Source organism: Mauremys mutica, chromosome 4, assembly GCF_020497125.1.
Source record: "Mauremys mutica isolate MM-2020 ecotype Southern chromosome 4, ASM2049712v1, whole genome shotgun sequence".
Classification (NCBI taxonomy): Eukaryota; Metazoa; Chordata; order Testudines; family Geoemydidae; genus Mauremys; species Mauremys mutica.
This window is the reverse complement of record NC_059075.1, coordinates 65,216,658-65,239,636: the sequence shown is the minus strand read 5'-3', so window position 1 is coordinate 65,239,636 and position 22,979 is coordinate 65,216,658. Positions and strand designations below refer to the sequence as shown.

Sequence of the window (22,979 nt, the reverse complement as noted above, 5' to 3'; positions counted from 1 at the left end):
GAAAATATTTTTACCCCGTAAGGATCATTTCCTTTTGACAGCAAGCCCCAGGATCTGAATACAAGTTTCTCCATTATATAGCAGATCCCAGACATCAGCACTTACTAAGGGCACCGCCTGAGGCAGTGATTCTTGGAAGATGGAATTGAGCCATGCAGAAATTGTCAGGTTCTCGGACTTGGCAATATAGGCCACTAGGGTTTTTTTCCCCATGAAGTGGCATCCAAATCCCTCCACCAATAATGTATTGCAGCACATTTTTTGTGCTCAGGCCTCCCTGTGTCTTTCTCCAAGGCTAAAATATTATTCATAACTATGCTAAAAAGTGATGAAATCAACACTTTCCTCCACCCACTCCTCAGAGACATAGGCCATAATCTCTACCATGCGCCCAGCATGTCCTCGGAGGCTGGGAATCTCATGTCCGTGACAGGCCCAGTCCCTCCTCAGACACCAATCCTCTATGATACTCCAGGCACTCTTACTCTCTAGAGACTATGAATGTCACCTCCATCAATGCCTCCAAATATTCCCAACCTACAGAGAGAATCATCTCTACAATGCTCCTGGTCTCAGGATGGGGAAACCTTGTGTGTGTTTTGACATATTTTAATTTCTAACCCATTATGAAATTCTAGTTGCTGGGCATGGAGTTCATGATATAAGAGGAAATTAACTTGAGCCAGTCATCATCCAGTTGAATTTAATACAACTGAGTCCTACAATCTTACTGAAATACTGTGAGAGTTAATAAGTAATGTCACATGCACTCAAGAACAATGTAAGGCTTTTAGTGACCAAACTCATGCCATATGCTTTATTTTTTCCCCTCTAGTTGGCTGTGAGTTTGGCTCTCTATGTTCAGTGCTGAACTACTAGAGCAAATATTCCACAGCTGCTGTATTGGTAATGGGAAATAAAGCTATGCTCCCACTTTGTTTGTGTTTATGTCTTTTGAGATTCTCTTTCTTAAGAATGCAGTAGGACAGAGAGACTTTGGCTTTTCTGTAAACGGGCTTTTCTTCTGTAAAATCTTGTGCTCTTCATGAAATATAGAACATTGCACCAGTGGAGGATGGTGGCATCTGAAAGTGAGTAAGCAAAATTGACAAGTAAAGGATTGCTCCAAGCCAGATTACATCGTAGGGTAAAGATTATACTGTGTCTGAGTAAAAAGATTGCCAGCAATGCCTACCTTACAGAGAACACAGTAAAAAAGTTGACTAGGGTAATACTCAGACTCACACATATAACTCCAGGATTGAGCAACATTATATAGATCCTGGAGCTTTGCTTGGTTTGCCACCACTGTGGATCTATGGAGCTCAACCAACTCCTTCACTGGTTCTCCCTCTCTCCTAAAGGTTCATATGTACCTAAATGCTGAAGTTTTGGGGTGGAGAAAAAAGAGTTTGTATGGTATAAATATACACAATGTAACAGCATAAAAGAGTTTTCCACAGGCAAGAACTAATAGGAATGCCCAGTGTTCCTGTTTTCCCTCTTGTGAATTAGAGTCTCTTTTTTACTGCTAGTCTCTGTCTTTACTCAGTCAAGTATATTTTGTTGTGTTTGGCACGGGGTTATTAAGAGTTTACAGGGGCAGTAGAAAAATAACTGAGTTTTTCAAGATACGTTCAATTATTAATTAAAACTGAACAAGCAAGTTGATGATGTGGGGTGGGGGGGAACAGCTCTGTCTGATTGCAGAGAAACTCCACCCGCCAAAGCTCTGAAGCAGAGTATCAGATTGTAAGTATGACATCCTCAGAGTAAAGTCTTACTGGCTGTTCGAACCTTGATGATAGGACATTAAGGGACAGATTCTTTCATGCTTATTCTCATTTAAGTAGTACAACACTCCTTCTGTAGTCTTTTTTATTTCAATAGCACTAGATGGCAGAATCTGGTCATAATATACTAGCTTCTGAGAGCCTTGGGCTTTACAAATTCAACCCTTTTCTAGGCTGCAGATTAATACATGCAAACTCTTTGGGGCATGGACCATCTTTTGGGTGGGGTGTACAGTGCGTAGCGTAATAGAGTTCTCCAGGACGTGGGCTCCTGGGCACTGCCACAATACAAACGATAAATTATTATAATTAGGACTTTGCTCCCTCTTTCTAATTGTCTCTCTCTCTCTCTCTCCCTCCCTTCCTTTCATTGGACTGTTTTGAATCCCTCTGATTTCTGAATGGTATTTGGTAACAATTCTCAAACTTTCCTTTCCTCCTGCCCCACAGGAGCACATTTACAAGTTGATGAAGAGTGACAGCTACGCACGTTTCCTCCGTTCTAACACGTACCAAGACTTATTGCTGGCGAAGAAGAAGGTATCTTTTGGGAAGGACATGCTTGCATCTCTTAGCACCTATTGATTCTCGCCTGCTGCTTGCTGCTAGTGTGAAAATGGGAATATTGTTTCATTTACTTTTTTTTATTTTTCTTTTTTAAAAAGGAATGAGAACATTTGTTTCCTTCACCTGAAGGCCCAGGGTATGGCATCCCTATATACTGCTTCAGCCACCATGACAGGGGAAAGGTAGAAAGGCCAGCCAGTCAAAATACAGAATATGGAAAAATGCTCAGATTTTACCGGCGTCTTCCAAACTCAATGCAGGCAATTAGAAGTCCACTATCTCCTCTTCATGACAAAGATAATATCTTGTATCAGAATTAGACCCCATAAATGTGTTCATTTGCTAGTCAGGGTAACAAGATTGGGAAGATGGTGCAGCATTCTAGATGTAACTATGTGGTCCTTCTTTGGGATGCCTTACCTGGGGACCTCCCTGTAATGTCTTACCCCCTCCTCCTTTTCCCCTTTTCCCAGCTCTTTGCTCCCCAAAAATGTTTGCTTTTTATTTTAAACAAGAAATAATTGCAACCCAGAGAGAAATCAAGAACTTCAGTCATATTCTTCACCAAAGACCTGGGCCTCAATTCTTTTCATCCCCTTGGTGTCAGCATGTCCACTGCCAGCAACATATTTTCTGCCATGAATTACCCATTCAGAGTAGCAAAGAATTGGTTCTGTAGGATTAAGTCAGCTCTTATCCAGCTAGTTCTATTCAGGCAAGGGGGGTTGGAAGGTAAGATACTTATCTCTGCATTTGGGGCTGTGTTTAAATGCTTTCTGTACCTCCCAGCTTACTCCAGTACTCTGCAAGAGAGAGAGCGAGAAAGTGTTTGTGTGCATGCACCTACCTTTGTGTGACCCACTTACAAAACACTAGATACAATTACTTCCAGCTACTGCAGCCTGAGCTTGTGGTTTTCCATCACCATGCTTTCTGCTGTTTCTCCACTGCATTCTCAATGGGCTGTCAAATTACAATTCATTGGCGCAACTCAGTGAAATCCCATTGGCTTTTTACAGGCTCATTGCTATTATGGATCCTCAAAGTGCATATCGTGATAAAAGGGGCCAATCTTTACTCTCCGTTGTGCCTGGCATTTGCTTCAGTTGGATTGCAGTGGTGTGACTGAGGACATGAACTGGCCCTGTCTTTTAAAACCAGCTGGTTTTAGACAAGTACAGACCAGAAGAAGAAATGCAAAGTTCTAGCTAACATTTGAAATTTTAAGTTGCTCTTTAAACCTGGGTCAGAATTCAGAGGTTGAGGGAAAGAAAGGGGTGCAGTTAAAACTCTTGAACACCCTGTGATGATGTAAAAGAAAAATTAAAACCTTTGCTGTCTTATCCCTACGAGCGTCCCTGTATGTTCTCCCTCTCAAGCTCTCCCTTTCAAAACATTAGGACCTGATGGTTCATGTGTTTAATACAAAGGGAAGTTCTCTTCCCAGCTCCAGTTTTGAATCAAAGATTTCTTTGGAATCGTTTGCTGTCAGATCAAGTGCTAGACCTGTCAGCATGACTTGAATGATTCTCATGCCACCTGAGGAACAGATTTCAGTCTCATGCTAACACTGCAGTGGAAATAAGAATCTAGTTTCTTTTAGAAAGATCTGCGTGTACTCAAGTAAACATATCCAAGCAAAAAGAAGACAGTGGCAAAAATCATGTAGATGTGTCATTCACCAATTTAACACATGGTGGGTAGAAATTAAAGTTACTTCAGAAGCTGTAAAGCACATCTTACTGTGTTCGGCTAGTAGACATTGTACCCCAATAGCACAGAGTTGTTGACTGAAAGAAAATGAAGCTTCCATATGCTGACCTACCTGGTAGAGCCTTAGTAGTTTTACAGCAGATTTGAGGGAGTCCTTTGGGGCTTCTTGAGGCAGCCTGGAATCTGGAGTGGGGGTAAAGGAAGAACAGTGGGATACCAGAGCCTTTCAGTATTGAGGCTTTGGGTTTAAATCCCAAGATTAAAAATTTGGCCTTAGTGAAGTCAGTGGGAGTTTTGCCATTGACTTCAATAAGGTTTGAAACATTTGAATCCTTGTCGGGAATACCTCCCGAATATCCCTCCTTTCAAGGGACAGCACTCATTTTAGTCCCAAACTGGCCCGCATTCCATATCTGTGATGTGCCCTCGCTTTTCTTGTTTACTATTAATTACAGCAGAAATGCAGAATCATGGAACTGAGATTACAGAAAGTTATTTACACTAAAGAAATGAATCCCACTGCATTTTAAGTTTCTTGTATGAATGCATTTTTGTGTCCCCCTCATTTTGGGTTATTGCCATACATTGCATCCCATATATAGGCCTTGTGGCAAAGGTACAGGATTGGGAATCATGAGATCTGTGTTTGTTCCCTGGCTTTTCCACTAATTTTCTTGTGTGACTTTGGGTAAATCACTTAATCTCTGTGTGCCTTATACTCCCGACTCTGTAAAATGCAGGTAATAATTCTGACCTGTGTAGCAGAGATGTTGTGAGTCTTAATTAATGTCTGTAAAAATGGCTAGCATATTTTGAGATCCTCAGGTGCAAATATCTATATAGTATGCGCTGTGTAAGTGCAAAGTATTGTTTTTCCACATCACAAAATAACTGCACATGTGAGAGTTTCTGATCCAGGGTCTGAAAGTGGAATGAGCAAGAGGGGCGCGTGGCAGAGTTCTGAGGAGGAGAGGGGAAAATGAACATACTTTACACAGACTCATGGATGCACAGGTGGTGGACATGGGCCTTGTATAGGCAAGGAATTCCTTATTCATTCATGATGGAGTTTTCCTTCTTTCCTACCACTGTCATTGTTATATGTGCCACAATATGATGGCCTAGAGCCTGCAAATCCCTGGTATACTACTCTGAGTGCAGGACTGGGTTCCCGCAGGGGTGTGTTTGGAGGCTCCATGTAGGAACAAGGAAGGTTAAGAGCTAGATGTAGGTCTCTGCATTGCACAGAAGTAGGACACCCTTGCATGCCTGCCTTCTTACTCTGAAAAGGGCAGGGCGAAAAGGGGAAAGGATGTGGGCAGTTCATCCATGTGTCTGAGGAGAAAAGGACTTTAGCCTGGTAAGCATGCAGATGAGCCACTTAGCTATGTGTTTGTCTGTGAGCCTCACTCCTGCTTCTAGGTAGGAGTCATTAGGTTGCTGTTGGCAGCTATCTCACAGATGCAGGATTGGGTTCCTTCGCCTACCCATTGTGTTTTACTTCTTGTGCATATGCACAACATGCCACACCTGTGCTGTGCAAGACCAAGCATCAGTCTGCCCATATTTCTACTGATACATACATTACCACATTTTATAGTGGGCAATAACCACCATCCCTTCCCCTCAGGAGCCAAAAAATGGCCATGCCCTTGGATGACAGTGAACTTTATGCAAGAGAAGAAATGCCTGTTACATTTAGGCCTTGAAAAACCTCCTCATCCACTCACTGAGGGCGAATAGTGATTTTGACAGGGTATGTTGGCTGAGGGGGGCTAGATAGTCATTGGCTCCTGCTCTGAGGAGAAGGAAAAAGGCAGAGAAGCTCAAGCCCCGGTGCCCTTTCAACAACCTAGATAAATAGGAGGGAGGGAGTGGAGGGACCCCGAGACTGCTAGTTCTCATTCCGGAGATGGGGCAGTAAGGACAGTGGCTGCTGCACTGGCATTCTTCTTAGAGTCGAATGTTTGTGTAAAATGAACAGCAAGCAACTACAGCCATTCTCACCAAAAACGAGGCGCAGGGGGCCTTTGAGCCACCGTCTTCTAAGAGGAGGACAGGGAAGGGTTGGAGAGGGCCCAGCTGCAGGTGAGGGGCTGAGAGCTATCTGAGCCTCAGGAGGGGTAGAACAGTGGAGGAGCTCTGCAAATAGGTGGATCTATCATCAGTTTATTGGTGAAGGAGAGCTGATGTGCCAATGTAAATAAAATATGCCTGGTTTACGAGAGTGGGGCAGTTGTTTTTCTCCCTAACAAGGACACATCGAGCCAGATTCCGTATTACCCTGTGCTAGTGAGTGCAAAGTAGGTATAAATTGCCACCCTGTTGAGCTAGCAGTGTTTTCCACTCATTCTGCGCTGGTGTCAATGACTACGTGAGGGGCAGGGTAATTGATAACCTGACTCTTAGTCCACAGGTGAGCGAGTATCAAGGGAATTTTTCCAGCCTTGCTTATAATTATGCCTAGTAAAATATTGTTCTGTTTGAAAGACATGAATTTCATGCTTCTGAAACACAAAAGCCTTGAGGAGAAATTAGTACCAGGTTCCGTTATTAATGGTGACCTACAGTGTAGAATACTGAGCTCTTAGAACTCGTTCATACTCTCCTTCAGTCAATGGCAAAACTTTCATTGGTTCAAGCATGAGCCAACTGGGACCTTAGTATACATATTAGAAAGAGAAGAGAACTCAAAAGTCATATTAGCATCCATGGGCGGACAGTCTCCATTGCAAACAAGTTCTCTCTGAAAACCAGTCTCATGCTCTCTCACCTTCTCGGTCTCCTTAGTGTCTACCAAGCTAACTTCAGCACCTCTCCATCCCCTTCTCAGTACCTTCAGAGGAAGTGCGACTGTGATAGAGCTTTACCTGAGTGCCATAAGAATGCTATGAGATTTCCTACTAATCATGTTGTTAGTCATTTGTAGTTGGTTTTCTAATGTCTACGCTGCCCTGTGCTAACAGACTCTTTACTCAAAAGAACTAAAATTGAACAGTTTGATAAATAATTAACAAAAGAAAAAGAAACATGGAGAGCTGCAGTAAATGGTTAGTGATATAGTCCAGTATATTCTGGATTTTTTTCTGCACCTAACTGGGCTCAGCTGTTTTTAATAAAAGCTTTTTAAATTTTTAAAAAATCTGTATCCTACTGTTAACTTGTACAGTAGGTCGGTCTGTTTACTGTTGATGAGGGTAAGTTTTCTTTTTGCATGTTTGAGGACTGCTTGAACAAGCTTGTGTATGTGTGTTTGTACGAGCATAGTTGTCATATTTCAAAGCATTTTGGTGCACTTCCTGTGCTTTACCTGATGCGTTCAGAAAACATACAGAGATCCTTAGTCTTTATTTTTCTACTTTCTTACCACTTTATTTTTAAATTTCCTTCCTCCACTTTGCAAGGCAGCCTCAAGCACCTTTGCTTTGATCTGGACCGAGGCAGGCAAGCGGTTACCTCAATAACACATAGCCAGTCACACATTTTGTAGACAAGCGGGCAGGAAATGCTGGAGAGCAATACAGCCAGCACAAATGTGCAGTCCTCCTGAAACTGTGCACGTCGGCTGCTTGGCGTGCAGCCAGGTTTCAGTGCTTTTTATTTTAATAGAAAAATGTAATGCTTTGATCAGCAACTCGATACTTTGGTGAGTGGTGTTCTCTAGATACCTTACACAGTTAGATTTAAACTCGGGGCTATTGCATTAATACAGTTCACCGTATGTGTGTCATATGGTGGAGCTGGGAGTGTTTGCAAGGCAGGTTTCAATATAGGACCTTAGCATGGCTAAATTTTCAGATGGTAGTTCCCAGTGAACCCTTTCAATATTAGAATAAACCTTATATGCTGCAGCTTGTGAGTTGATCCAAAATGTCAGTGCCCCAAACTGAATCTTTGTGGTCCATTTACACCCCCGACTCCAGTTTCCCTAAGAATGGGAAACGACATCAGCCTACAATAGTGTTCCAGACATTCCTGATTCTGCAGTTGCAGAATTTGCCAGAGAATTGAACCTTTGCTACCAAAAGGAGCTCCTTTCAAAAACACCTATGTTTCTAGCTCTCCTGGTTGTGGGCGGCAGCAGCAGCAAAGCAGCAGTGCAGAAGTTCAGATCTGGGCAGCTGGAGAGCAGCGGCTGCTGGCCACGGGAGTTCATGTTGTATGCAGTGCAGGAGGACTATTTTTTTTAATCCCGCTCCCAGCCCGTCCCACAATACCCACTTCCACTCCCACTCCCTCCCACATTGTTTCCATGCTTCTGCTATTATGGTAGTGGGTCCTATGGCATTTTCCTAGCAATGGCTGGAAATGTTGCTCTCGGGATGTCTCCCCACTAGCACCCACCCTGCAATGGAATGGGAACTCCCAGCTCACCCATGCAGAGGGATTGGAGTCCTCATGCACTTCTACAAGGGCATGAGCAGCCCCTGCATCTCCTTTTCCCCCACTCAAAGGGATTAGAAAACTCTAACCCTCCATGCATTGTCATGCAAAGTGGATGGGATGCCCCACCAGCCCCTGTTGCCACCCTTACTTCTGCGCTGCTGCTGGTGGCAGTGCTGCCTTCAGAGGTGAGCCCTGCAGCAGGACTGGGGTCCCACAGGTCCTGCAGGACTTGCTGCCATAATAGCGAGAGCGGGATAACAAATTAAGAAACAATCCGGGCGCAGGTGAGAGTGGGTATTGCGGGGCAGGACAGGAGCAGGATTAAAAACATAGCCTTCCTGCACTGCAAACAACATGAATGCCCCAGCCAGCAGCCACTGCTCTCCAGCCGCCCAGCTCTGAAGTTCTGTGCTGCTGCTGGTGGTGGTGGCACCACCTTTAAAGCTGGGCGGCCAGAGAGCAGCAGCTGCTGACTGGGAGCCATGCCTCCCCAAATATAGAAGTTAAACTATGCCTGTGTTTGCTATAATAATTGTATCTGGGCCAACACACTCCAGGGCTTGTGCGTTGTATTACATTGTGTTATCCCTTTTACAGACTCTTTTTTTCTGTTTTCATAGTTATATATGAGCCTATCTCAGATGGGGGTATGTGGTAGACTACATTATTTGGAAAGGGGCACGCAGCCTAAAAAGTTTGAAAACCACTGGCCTAGACATTACATTTCATTGTCAAAACTGTGCCTATAAGGCACTGGGCATTGCTGGGGATGAGGCAAAGCTTCATCACCTCAGTGGGAGGTCAAGAAGCAGGGGCATAGCCATGGGTGGGCCTGAGTGGGCCGCAGCCCACCCACTCAGCATCCAGGCCCACCCAAATCTGAGTAGGGGTGTAGTGCTGCCACAGCGGCCCGGAGCGTCACTCAGGCACCTGAAATCCAGGACAGAGCTATGTGGCCGCCCTTCAGAAAGCTACGCTCTGACAGCTCTGCCTTGCCGTTTTCTGAGCCACCTCATGTGCGTGCCCAGCTCAGCAGGTGAAGCCCTGTGTCTGGGGGCACCACGGCTGCGAAGAGGGCGTGGCATTGGGGGAGAAGCTTAGCTCGCACAGTCTGTCATTGCCCGTCCACACAAAAGTCAGAGCCCACCCAAATGTCCACTCCTAGCTACACAGAAAGGGACACTGCTTCTAAGAGGCCCAATGCACAAAGGTACTGCACAATCTGTGTTGTCCTTTAGATTGATGCAGTGCTGCACTTGGCCTGATCTGTGTCGAAGGGCAGCTCTATGCCTCACTTTCCCCCTACCTCTCCCATGTGCCTCCTCTGGAGTGACATGCTCCCCTGTGAGTGCATGGAAGGAGGAGTTTCTGCCCTTCCCTGTGCACCGGGACTGCAATTGTGACTTAATCTTACACTGGCCACATATGAGTGAGTCTGGAGGTTCCTAGTACTTTCCTCTCTCTCCTCTACTCACACACCGTGGTGTGAATGTTAAACAACCCCCACAGTGCCCAATCCACACAGGGTATAGGTCTGTTATGGCCCCCAGCTATGGAGTCTGGTTCTCTAGCTCCAGTAGTAAAGATCTGTGCTTTCAGCTCTGGATGGCTACGGTTCAGTCCCCAGAGTTGGTCAAGATAGTGGCTGTCACACAATGACCAAATTATGACAGGTTCAACAGAAGTCCAACTCACAAAGATCACCATCGTAGCTGGGCATCCTGGAAGGTGTTGCACTTTGGATAGGTGGAAGGGTTGGGAGTAATTCACAGGAATGAAGAGTTCGCTTGAGAAGCAGAAATTTATTGCAATAAGATTAAGACCATCACTTACGATAACTTCTCCTTAACTTCCCGGAGCAGGGGTCTTCTTTCTGTACTGGGCTCCTCCCAATCTTGATTTACCTTGGACCCCTTTGGGCGGGGTTGGTTTCTCTGACTCTCCAACAGTTTACCCAATCAGAAGGAAGAGTCCAGTCATCTCCCCCACCTCTTACCTCTCACTCCTTTATATACTTTCCACATCAGCTTTCCTGCCCCCGCCAACTCTTATACTACGCAGAGTGGTGCTGCTGGCGTGCCATATAGAAGCCACAATGAACAGCTCCCCGCATCCAGTTTGGAATTACCGGGTACACCTGCCATTTTAACTTATATTTGGCCCAAACCTTCAATTTATCATTGTTTTATATGTGGTTCTGGAATATGAATATCAGTATAACCTGCGTAGATGAACACCAGTATTGAAAGCATGGCCTCATTGTTCGTCTTCCCTCCCTACTGAAATGCTGTCCTTAGAATTAAAAATCACAGTAAACGAATATGCTTTTTAAAATAACACTATTTTATAGCTCAGCTATAAAATTTAATCATCCTAGAATTTCTAGCATTTGTGTTGGATGCCATATGGTGGCATCTTGGCTGATAGTGTGGCTCTTTTAAATAGTTACACAGGAAAACGTTCCGTGGTTGTCTCATGTAGACAAGGGATGTCCATTTCCATGGGCCTGCTGTCTCTGAGGTCTTATCACTGACAGCTAGTTCAGTCTGGTCTTCTAGGTATTAAAGTGCTGTTCTTTGGTGGTAGAGGTAATCAACTGTCTGTATAATCTGATAAAGTCTTGACATATATCAAGTTACAGGTGTCTTTATCAGTTCACCTGCCTTCCTTTTGGATTCTTTGTATCTTCTCTTTGTTGTTTCTGTACTCCTTCTTTGGCCTTTTGGGTTGATATTCCAGCTGAAGTCACAACTGGTAGGTAATCACAAGCAGAAGATTCTAGAGAAGTACTTTTCTTGTATCTGTTTCTCTAATGGGTTTTATCTCATATACATGGCCCTCTCTTCTTCCCTCTTCTCCAGTATAAATTGTGTCCTCCCAATAGCATCATCTTTTCCCTGGCTTGTCACATTCACATAAGTTTCTTTCCAGGACTCTGTCTTCTGGATGCAGACAGAAAGCTTTGAGCAGTGCTTGCAATCACACTACTGAATCGCTCTTGTTTTCCATAACAATTTGTAGGCCCTCTTCAGCTGTTCTCTTCATCAGTTTGTATAGTTGGTTCAATCCCATTCTCTATGTGGACACCAGTCAGTTGTTAATGGATCCCACTGCTGGAACCCATATGCTTCTAAGCCCCCTGCATCTGGGTAATGACTCATTACTGTTCCTAACCCTGGATCTCTCGGGCACACTCCATGGTGGACCCCAGGTGTTTGATGCTATTCTTGGGCAGTGGAATATGTCCAATTGCTTAGACATATTCCCCCAGGATCCACCTGGCTGTGAGAGCTCTTGTTTCTCAGCTAACCCCTTCAGGGACAGATGAGCCAGGAATGCAGGCTTAATAAAGGAATTTCTTAACCACACACTTTGCTCTTAAAAAGCACACTAGGGAATTATGGATCTTTGGAAAATGACACACAGTCCTGAGCACAGCCCCCGCAGGCCTGATCTCACCCTTCCTGTGAGTCCTGGGTTTGGGCAGCGTCCTTAGACTAGGTAGCCTTTCTTGTCTTCTTACTTGCATGTGGCAATGGTCTGGCCTCTTGCTTAGAGAAGCACTCCTCTTCACCTATGTGCTTGCTGGAGAAGTTCTAATCTCCAGCCCCTCCCTGGCCCCATTAATTTCTGAGTAGACAGTCATTCAAAGTCAATGGCCCACATGATAGAAAATCTATTTTTCCAGTAGGGAAGAGTTCTCTAGCATTGATGGCCCTTGTTTGCTCAGTCTCAGCTTTTTAGAATTTTCCCACCAGCTGTCAAGTCCCTGCCACAAGATGGGTGCTCTAATCTACCCTGGAGGTTACAACACAGCGTGAAGGTCACACTCCAAGAAGAAGGTTAGAGTACAAAGCAGAGCTTCTGAAACAAAATGAGTTTCACAGTTTGATACAGACATCCTCAAACTGTCACTTTTGGCATGACTTTTCCCCACTTTATTCTGTACACTGTCAAACCTATCTATAGGAAATCTTGGTGATGGGACCATACAGCAGTAAAATGGAGACTATGTGTTTATGCTTGGTCCCATTATAATCATGCACTATGTAGTACAGATAGTCCTTCTGAATGTATTGTTCCTCAGACAATGTATCATTACTGAGAAAGTTCTGCAGACTCTTTTAATTGGGTTCCTTGAATTGGGATCATAGAATTGGAAGGGACCTCAGGAGGTCATCTAGTCCAACCCCCTGCTCAAAGCAGTACCAATCCCTGGCCAGATTTTTATTCCAGTTCCCTAAATGGCCCCCCTTCAAGGATTGAATTTACAACTCTGGGTTTAGCAGGCCAATGCTCAAACCACTGAGCTATCCCTCCCCCCCCCATGGTCAAGGGTGGTGGTGGTATGGGTGCTTTGTATCTCAGTATACTCCCCAAGTCTCTTTTAAGAGTTGATTCTCAAATCCCTTATGCTCATGGATCTTTTCAGAAAATTCAGATTGAAGGACAAAGTCTCTGAGTACTTTACTGGCAACTGTTCTGCTGGATTTATTAGCTGTTGGACAGATCTGTGTAAATGTAGTGAAATGATGTGTTCTCTACTTCCTTTTACTAATGTCTAAATGCAGCCAATCAATGGAGAAGGGTGGTGGCTGTAGTGCTCTGCCAAGGGTTGGTGATTTTTTTCTAATTATTAGGTCTTTTTTCATTCAACATACTGACAAACATGCCAATAACTCATCAATTTCTTTCCTCATTAGTGGCCAAAAGAATTTCTCTTGTGCCAAATGAAATACTATTCAGTCCTGAGGTGAGCCATATTCCTCATGTAAATGCTAATAAGCCAATGGTGTATATGTTTCAGTCTTATTGCAATGAAGTTTTATGACTTCTAGCATATGAATACCCATAAGCTCTGTGCAAACCAAAACCCGGGCCAAAAACATGACCTCATCTTTCCACAGCCATTCACAGTATACATATGCTGTCTCATACCTAGAGGTGGCCTCTCCTGAGAAAAGGTGAGGCACATTGAGTGATGCAGTGCGGTGAAAATCTGCTTCTACCCTCTCAATAAATGGAGGAGTTCAGGCTGTAATTCCAGCGCTGTTTTTCTCCAGCACTGCATTCACTGCCCAGAAAATTATAAAGTTGATGTCATTCTTCCATCTTTCTAAAATCTGCATAGGAGCCTCCAATCAGCTGTTTGGCAGATGTTAACCAGAATCAGAGGTCTCCGCACAAACAGCTACAGAAGGAAAGTTCAACAAGAAATCAATAACACTACACAGACCCTGTTTTATAGCTTTGAATCAGCTATGGAGCACATTTTGAACAGAAGAGAAGAAAAGGTGTCATTCTCCAAGGCAGCTGCTGGCTCTCATTCTTTAAGGGTTTGCTGTTTGCTGTAGCAAACAGCAGTTGCTGCTTTAAAAAAAAATCCAATTTTTAATTTGTTTCTTTTTTTGCTTCCTTATCTTTTTCTGCTGTTTTGAAAAACTGCATTTAAGCTGAAGGTTTTTTTTCTGTATTTTTTCTCCCCACTTTTTTTCCCCTTAAAGCCAGAGAATGAGCAAGGTCGTAGAACTTCTCTAGAAAAGTTCACTCGCAGTGTGGTAAGTTCCTTATTTTTTTTTTCTTTCCTCAGCATTTTACTTTTAGTTGTGGGGTGTTGGTGCTTAACTTTTTAAGTTCTTTTTAAATTTTTTTGCAGATAGCCTTTTTGCAGCTTTTCTTTTAGTTCAGTAGCTCATCAAAACTGTAGCTCTTTAAAAAGGGTGGTGGGAGCGGGGAGCAGAATTCCATAATGTGCATTCTGGATAAAAATCACCACATCAATAGGCCAATTTTGGTTAGTGTTAAAAGGCAGGTTGTGGTTTTGCTATTTTCACACTACAATATTTGTTATGGCTTCCCCTGCACATTGTAGTAGGACAGCATGGTTATAATAGCATCATTTGTATTGTATCTATATTGATTTCTATGCATGGTTAATGATAACATATATAAAAAAACATATATACCCATATTGCACCTTTTATATATCAACTGCAACAACTTCCTTGGTAGCCCAAATTTGTTGGTGATGGTGTAAGAAGGTGATGTATGAAGATGATAGTCAGAATGTGGTTGAATCTGTAAGAAGCTATGTTCAGTACACGACTTTGTGAAAAGAACATGATCTTTATTACATTTTCATAACACCTTTGTAATGGAGCAATTGTACTATATGTACATACAGTACATATGCTCGCATTTGTGTGTGTACATACATGTATGTATATTTATATATAATACATGTGTATGCACCATATATATAAAGATAAAGATATATAAAGAAAATATTTGCATACACAGATAGAAAAGGGGAAACTACACAGGTAAGTGTGAGCTATAATACAATGTGTAGGCATCAAAGGGGGCCTTTCTGATGCTGTCATGATAACTATACAAGCGAAACTCAGTTGTGACATCTGATATGTCTGCAGACTCCAGAGATGTGTGTTAGCTCTACTGGCAGATTTCCTCTATCAGAAAGCGAGAGAGAAGAAAACGAAAAGAAATATAGTATAGATATTTTTACACTTGGAGCCAGATTCTGCTCCCAGTTATGCTCATGTATACTGAGAGTAACTCAGTGACTTCTGTGGAGTAACTGGTTTTACAGTAGCATAACTGAGAGCAGAATATGGTACTTAGGTTTTTGATTTCAAGGTTAGTATGAAAAACTCATCTCGGAGTGCTAGGATTATGATATAAAAGATAGTCAAGGCAATCATCATAGATTGATCTATAGTTTAGATATTGCAGTATTATTGGTAAAAAAAACTGTAAATGATTTCATTGCCTTTTATAGCTGGTATAAATTGGTTTAGCTGTACTTTAATTTTTATGGATCTATGCCAGTTTACACCACCTGAAAATCTGACCCATATGATTTTTAACCTGTCATTGTCACTTGAAGCAAAAGAATTGTTCTTGTTTAAAATCTCATGAGATCAATAAGCTGAAAACACAGGAAAACTTGATCTCTGATAATATTGCAGACTACTAATTTCCCCCCCTTATTCCTCCCATCATGTGATCAAAACTCTTTTGGTCTGATTTGCAGTTACACCATTTGTGCACTAGAGAAAGGGCTGGGGGTGATTGTTTTAAGCCATCTTTGTGCTCACTGTATTCAGGAACCAGGCAAGCATTGACCAGGCCTCTGTTGTAAATTGGGGCTGTTCTAATTTATGGTCTGCTTCCCCAGGCCACCTAAGTGCCCTGGGAAACTGAGACTAGGCATAAGCAAGTGCAGCCCACTCATGTCCTAACATGTTCACAATCTGCCTTCTTTACTGCGCGCTGAGAGCACAGACAGCACCGAGCCCTTTTGTTGGTACTGTATCAGCAGAGGAGGACCTATGAACCAAGGGATGTTCACTGGGGGCTGTATCCACACCGTTTAAGTCTCTTTATGTTGCCATAAAACCATAAAACGAGCCTTAGTGTAAGTGAAAATTGGACCCTCCATGTTTCTCTGTTGTGGCTTATTATATGTCATAGTTCCTTGTTGTCAGGGCCTGGGAAGTAGGTGTTCTGACACGGTGGTCAGAGCAGGAGTTGGGCAATGGGAGCAAGGATCAGAACCAGAGGATGGATGCCAGAGCCAAGGGTCAAGCCAGAATCAAAGCCAGGAATCAGAGCCAAAGGTCAGGACTAGAGTCATAGGCCAGAGCTGAATTAGAGTCAAGCCAAGGGTCAGAAAACAGGAGCAGGAACCAGGAAAAAGGCAGGGCTGAAGTCAGGAACCAGCATCAAGGCTGGGAGTAGCAACAGCACGCCAGGATCCACTTTGTTTCACAGAGAACTTCTTGTATCCCCTTCTGGCTTAAATAGTGTACCTGGTCCAATCAGCGGCTCCAGAGATCCTCCAACCAGGGCCTTGTGGGTGGTACTTTCAGTGGAATGTAAGGCCCTAGGGCTCCCAATTTGCTAGTCCCTGCCAGAGCTGTTTGGTGGAGTTGTGGATGTGGCAGCAGCCAATGGGCCTAGGTTCATGACCTGTGGCTCCTTATGCTTGTTTGATAAATATAGAAGTGTGAAAAGAGAGATTCACAGCACTGGAGAAAAAGGCCGAAGCTTATTTTGTTATATGGTTTCTTCAAACCACAAAATATTTTGCAGTTTTTGTCAGGTAAAATGAAATACAAGCTTTTGTTGCTTCCAAAATGCCTTCTCAGTTGGGTGAAATGCTTTGTGGGCTCAGTCCCTAAGCTATTAAAAATAGTGTTGTGTCTGGGAGCCCTTCCCTGGATGATGTAGTTTAACTCCAAACCAGGTAAACTACTATCAGAAAAGACACCATGGCACCCCACTAGCTAGCCAGACACTTGGAGCCTTCAGGGAAGACAAGTGAGGAGTAAGGAACATCAAAACCTTTTTAAGATGATTCTTTTCACCCTGAACCTTAATTTCTACAAATCCATAAGGCGAGGACTTCTCATAGGGTAGTTTTGACTCAGAAAGAGGTTCACAGATGAAATTGCCTAAAATCTTTTCTTATTGTAAAATGTGCCAAGTTTGCCCAAAAGCCAGACACCACCATTTTCACATTAAACCCGACAGAAATGGCAACATTTTGCCCTTCAGCAGCTTTCAGAATTGTCACAAAAACAAATGTTTCATGTTTTACTTACAAATATTCCTGAAGCAACAATTGATACCTTTGCACAACTACACGGGGAGGGTACTCATTGCTCCATGACCCTTATGTAGCAAAGGGTATATTCTACAATTGCTCCCCAGTGGAGTTCTACACTGGCACCAAAGGGAGTTCTACCTGCAGAATCAGGGCATTAAATTTCATGTCCCAGCTCACTTGACCTGATAACTCAGAACATGCCAGATATCCTCAGACGCCTCAACTTCTCTTATGAAATATGTGCAGATCATATTTTCATTGTTATTTTCCTTTCTGCTTCTGAGCCTCAGGCCTCCTCTAAGCAGCCAAGAAGTAAGACATGGGCAATGACAATGCCACTGTACATTGTGGCAGCCCCTGCATCATCAACACTGCTGTCTAGTCACCCCCATGCACTCTCCCTCAAGCTCTGGCTCCACCCCAGCTGCACCACAGCCAGGAGTAATAGCTATACAGTCTTAATACCAAATGTCACAGCCATCAGTGCAACATTGATGGTCCATGTCTATATTGTGGAGCAAATATATGGACAGATATACAGGTCGGATGTAAGCATCTGTAACCCTTCTGCCAGGTGGAGTCGGCAGCAACAAGGGCCAGGTTCAATATCTAGGGATTCCTGTTAGCAATACACATCAGAACTGGCTCAAGCCTCACCTGGTAATCTGGGAAAATTAAACGCCACCTTTGGGGTGCTTCTAAGAGGCAATATCTCCCCTGTCACAAGCACTGAGTTTGTGTAGAGCAAGGAAAACTTTTAATAAATGGGGGAAAGGAACCCGGCATTAATTTGGGAAAACACCACTACCACATTTTGAAAGCAAATGACCATGAGCAAGCAAACACCTCAGAGCATGCTGGGCAGTGTCCTTTGCCTCAGTTTCTCACCTTGCAGCATGAAAGTCCAACAACAAATGTTCCTTTAACATATCACTCCTCTCTCCCTCCACTGCACCCCATTCACAGTGGCTGTTCTTGGTCAGTGAAGACCCACAGTTCAGAAGTACATTCATATGAATTCACCACCCATCTAGGGCAAGGGGGGACACATCAAGCAATGCCTCAGCTACTGCTGCTGCAACTGGCTCCCAGTTGTTGCCATTCACTCTGCTGCCACCGTTGGTCACACTGCCACCACTGCCACCACCTCCCACTGCCACTGCACTCTTCTACCTCTGTGTCTCTGCTGCAACATGATGGTCTGAGGTTCCACCGCTAAACCCAGTCTGAGTGATTTCAGAGGGTAGTGGGGAACCTCACTGCTAGTGCAGATTGTGCAGTGACTTTCACTGCAACACTGTCCCACACCAGCTGTAAGGCTCAGCACCTGGTTATTAGTGACTTCAGCTCTAGTGATAACTGAACAAAACAAGGACTCTCAATGGAGTCTAATTAACTCTGTCTTTAAGCAGTGCAAAGGGGAGAGTCAAATGTTGTCCATGGCTCTTAGGCAGAGCCCACACCCCTATGTCAGAGCACCTGTTTCCACACACTCTCTCTCCTTCACTGAAATTTGGCATCCCTAACCCCTACTTAGTGAGTGAGATTCAGTTTAGGGGGAACTCCTCATTCAAGGCCAGGGCTGGCTCCAGCTTTTTTGCCGCTCCAAGCGGCGAAGAAAAAAAAAAAGAAAGAAAAACCGGAAGAGACGGAGTGAAGGACCCACCGCCAAATTGCCGCCAAAGACTAAAGCAGAGCACTTGAGCTGCTGCTGAAGTGCTGCCAAAGACCCCGACGTGCCGCCTCTTTCTATTGGCTGCCCCAGGCACCTGCTTCCTTCGCTGGTGCCTGGAGCTGGCCCATTTCTGGGCAGGCTAAGTACAGTTCTGCTAGCCTTTTTTCATACAATAAGGATAACATTTCATTACCACTGCACTCAATAGTAAAGTGATTTATAACCCAACACCAGCCAAAAGTGGTCATTTTGGCAAAGCAGCTCCACCATGGCAGAGTAGGCATCTCTATACAAACAGTCTGTTCCTGAAGTCTTTTCCCCCAGCTCAACAGTAAATATCAGGGGAGAGCTCATTCAGAGCCTACTTATAGATCCATCAAGATTCACCTGGCCCATTGGGCTACATATTTGATGCTCATTCTTTGAAAGTGTAATTTAAAACCTATAATCTTTTAAACTTTTCAAAGGGGCCTTGGGAAGATTCTTGTGGAGTAAATCTAGGGGACAGTCACAGTCAAGGTGGACAGGACTTTGCAGATCTGACAGCCTCTTGCTTCAATGTGCCTTCTAATCCACCTCATTTTAACAAAGATGGCACGGGCAAGTGGCAGGTTTAACTTTTTACTGTTTTCTTCAGTGTATGGCAAGGAGTGGCATAACCAAAGCTGAGTTATCCGTTCTCTCCTTACAAGTATAGATAAAAATCAGACATCATAAAAATCAGACATCATATATCATATTATAAATAGCACCTGGTATTAAGGGTTATAACTTAATTTTAAAGAGACACACACGCAAATAAATCCATATAATCTACATTTCTCTTCTCTGACATGTGTGATCATCTTGCTAATTAAAAGTAGCCTACCGGTGCTATTTTTAGTCATGCAGTCTCAGCCTAGGTGTTTAAACTGCTGTAGTTTCCCATCTGCTTTGGAAATGATTTAATAATCAGATAGGCAGAAGCTTAGTTTTCATAAGCTGGGATGATCCATCAGGGCCATGAGTAGAAGGAAAATATATTTTAATGAATACATGGAGGGAAAACATTGATGCTTTTATATTACAGTGAAAGCCATTGGGTCCATTCCTGTCTTGTTGCTGGTAGCACATAATATTTCCCACATTTAATAAAAGGAGAAACAGATGATGGTTCCCTTATTGCATGCCGCAGCATATTGAATATTTCCATTGCCTGAAGTCCAATTGGTAGTTAGTCCAGTGCCCATTCTGAGATTAAAACCATGATTTCCATCCTTTGCAGGATGCATCTGTGTGACTAGCAGAGCTGAGCTTGAGCTATAAAGTTCAGATCAGAATCCGAACTTTTCTAAAATTGTAACATTACAGGAGGTTGTCGCCATGAGAAAACCAGCATGAAAGCCAGTGACAATATTGAGCACTAGGGGCCCCACACTCCATTCCTACTTGACATTTATATGAACAAAAAGAGCACTTGCAGTTACAATAGCTAGGATTTTTTTTTTGTAAATGACCAGGAGTATCAGTCTTCATGCTTCAGGCCATAAAATGCTCACCAGTCATGGTCGAAAAGGAATTCTAGCCAAGGGATAGTTTTGTATGGTTTAAGTTTATTTGGGTGTTTCAAAACTTCCTCTAATTCATGAGCCACTGTAAGGAGATAGGATACTGGCCTAAATAGACCATTGGTCCTACCTGGTATGGCAGTTCTTATGTACTTCTCTTTCACTTAATGAACAGTGCAAAGATATTTGTATGGCCAAAGAGAAGTAAAAATGTGCTGCTGGCAGCAATGGCCTCCAATGCAATTGTGGTGCCTGTCAAATACCAACCCAAACCTAAGTGCCTAGCCATAGAGCAAGTGTAGAGGATGTAATGGTTGATGCCAAGTCATTGGCCTGGGAAGGTGTATATGTCATACTTCTGACTAAAGCAGTAAGCATGTTGTGAAGGATAATTATTAGTGCCTGTGGAACAATCCCCTCATGTATGTGCTCTCTCTCTCTCTCTCCCTCTCTCTCTCTCTCTGCTAGTGCAGTGGAATTTGTTTAAGTGTCATTTGTATAAACTTGTTACAGAAAGTTTCACAGCTGCTTACAGTCTATGTATGCACATACAAGCTAAATGTAGATTATAGTACATCTCATACACCTAGCATCTGTATGGTGTGGTAAAACATGAAGTGGAAAGGAATCCAGCAGTCAGAGAGAATGAATGAGTGCAGAGAGATTCAAGGAATCAGGGAGAAGGATTTTTTTTGTTAGAAGGTGTCAGGAACCTAACCTGTAGCAGAGCCTGTCTTCTGGCAACCTAATGATGGCTTCTTACTACCCTGTGTTGACTATTGAGCTCTGAACAAAGTGACAGTCCAAAACTACTACCTTTTGCCACTTATTAATGAATTCATTGGAACTGTTCTGTCACAATATATTGTCCCTCATAACCAACTTCACCCCTATGCCTTTTATTCATGAAAACTAACCCTACTGAGAAGAATTATGATGTTTGGGCCAAGGAGCTACTTGCAATAAAGACAGTATTCGAAGAATGGAGGCACCTTCTAGAGGGAGATCAGTTCCTGGTTCAGGTCCTTACCAACCACAAAAATCTGGAATATCTCCAAACAGCTCAGAACTATAACCAGAGACAGATCTGCTGGTCACTGTTCTTTTCCAGATTCAATTTCATCATAATCTACCATACTGGATCAGGAAATGGGAAGGCAGACACCTTGTCCTACAAGGATGAATACGCTGAGTCAGATACAGCTCCCTTGGCTACTATTTTATGCCCTTCAAATTTTATTCGAGGGTCAAAAAACAGGGACCTGATGTCCCTCCTCTGGTGCCTGCTTCCCCAGACCTCCAATCTACTAAAATCTGTCAGACCCTAGATTATCCTAATAATCTGCCTAGCTCAATATTTCATTTGAAGGATGGTCTGCTTTATTGTAGAAGGCGCCTTGTACATGCTAGAGGGCCAGCTCAGTCTCAAGATATTAAAGTTGTATCATGATATGCCAGTTGCTGGCCACTTCGGCCACTTCAAGACTCAAGACCTAGTGTTACGGAATTTCTATTGGCCAAGGTTGATTACTGACATTAAGAGGTATATTAGTTCATATGGTCTCTGCTGTTGAAGCCAGTGCCCGCATGTGAAACCACTCATTCTTCCATAGTCTTTGCCTATCCCATCTTGACCCTGGTCATTAGTATCCTTGGATTTCATCATGGAGCTACCTCATTCCCAGAGTTGCATGGTTATCCTCAGCATCTCCTCATTAAGATGGCATACTTTATTTCCATTTGCTCCATCACAGCCTCCCAGGAAACGATCTATATTTTCCTAGTACAGATTTTTCAGCTCTATGGTCTCCTGACCAGAATAGTCTCAGATTGACATTTACAATTCACGTCCTGGTTTTGGCACAAACTCTGCAAACTCTTAAGAATGGAACTGCTTACCTCCTCATCCTATCACCCATGGACCAATGGGCAGACAGAACAAATGAACAGATCCTCGAACAATACCTCCATTGCTTTCTCAATTATCGTCAAGATGACTGGGTTGTCCTTCTGCCATACACATAGTTTGCATGCAACTCCACCCATGCATCCACCCAACTTAAAATATACTATGCAAACTATGATTTCCATCCTTGCCTCCAGTCAGCTGCACCTGCAGATTCCAAAGTCCCTGCTGCAGCAGATCTAGTTGCCCACCTTCAAGAGCTTATCAAACACCTGGAAGCTGCCAAGGAGGCTTACAAACATCATGTCAGCCAACAGATGCCAAGCCACACCAACCATGTCAGTAGGAGATGTGCACATTCTTCACCCAAATTTGACCACCAGTACCTAGGCCCATTTAAGATCATGGAACAAATTAGCCCTGTAGCATTTATTCTCCAGTTCCCAGAATTCTTGAAGGTCCACCCAGTTTTCTATGTGTCCTGTCTGAACCATTATGTAGAGAATCCCTTTCCTGACCACTGTGATTCCTCAATACCTCCCTGTAAATGTCCAGGGCTAAAAGGAGTACAAGGTTAGGGAAATACTGGACTTTAACCGAGTACAAGCCAAATGCTATTATCAGGTGGACTGGGAAGGTTATGGACCAGAAGAGCAATCATGGGAGCTGGTAGAAAACATCCATGCTCCAGAACACGTACCTGCCTTCCATCAGAAATACACTCTAAAAGCTGGTCCCATGGCTCCTATGAGGCTCCCTT

At 43.5% G+C, this 22,979-nt stretch overlaps 1 protein-coding gene across 1 annotated transcript in view; it reads left to right on the top strand.

The window, feature by feature from the left end:
• RGS6 (regulator of G protein signaling 6) overlaps positions 1–22,979 on the top strand; it is a 171,323-nt gene that overhangs the window by 129,455 nt on the left and 18,889 nt on the right. Inside the window, exons 14-15 of the mRNA XM_045015021.1 lie at positions 2,244–2,333; positions 13,964–14,017. Of these exons, the coding sequence (XP_044870956.1) occupies positions 2,244–2,333; positions 13,964–14,017 (144 nt within the window). The remainder of the gene's footprint in view (positions 1–2,243; positions 2,334–13,963; positions 14,018–22,979) is intronic.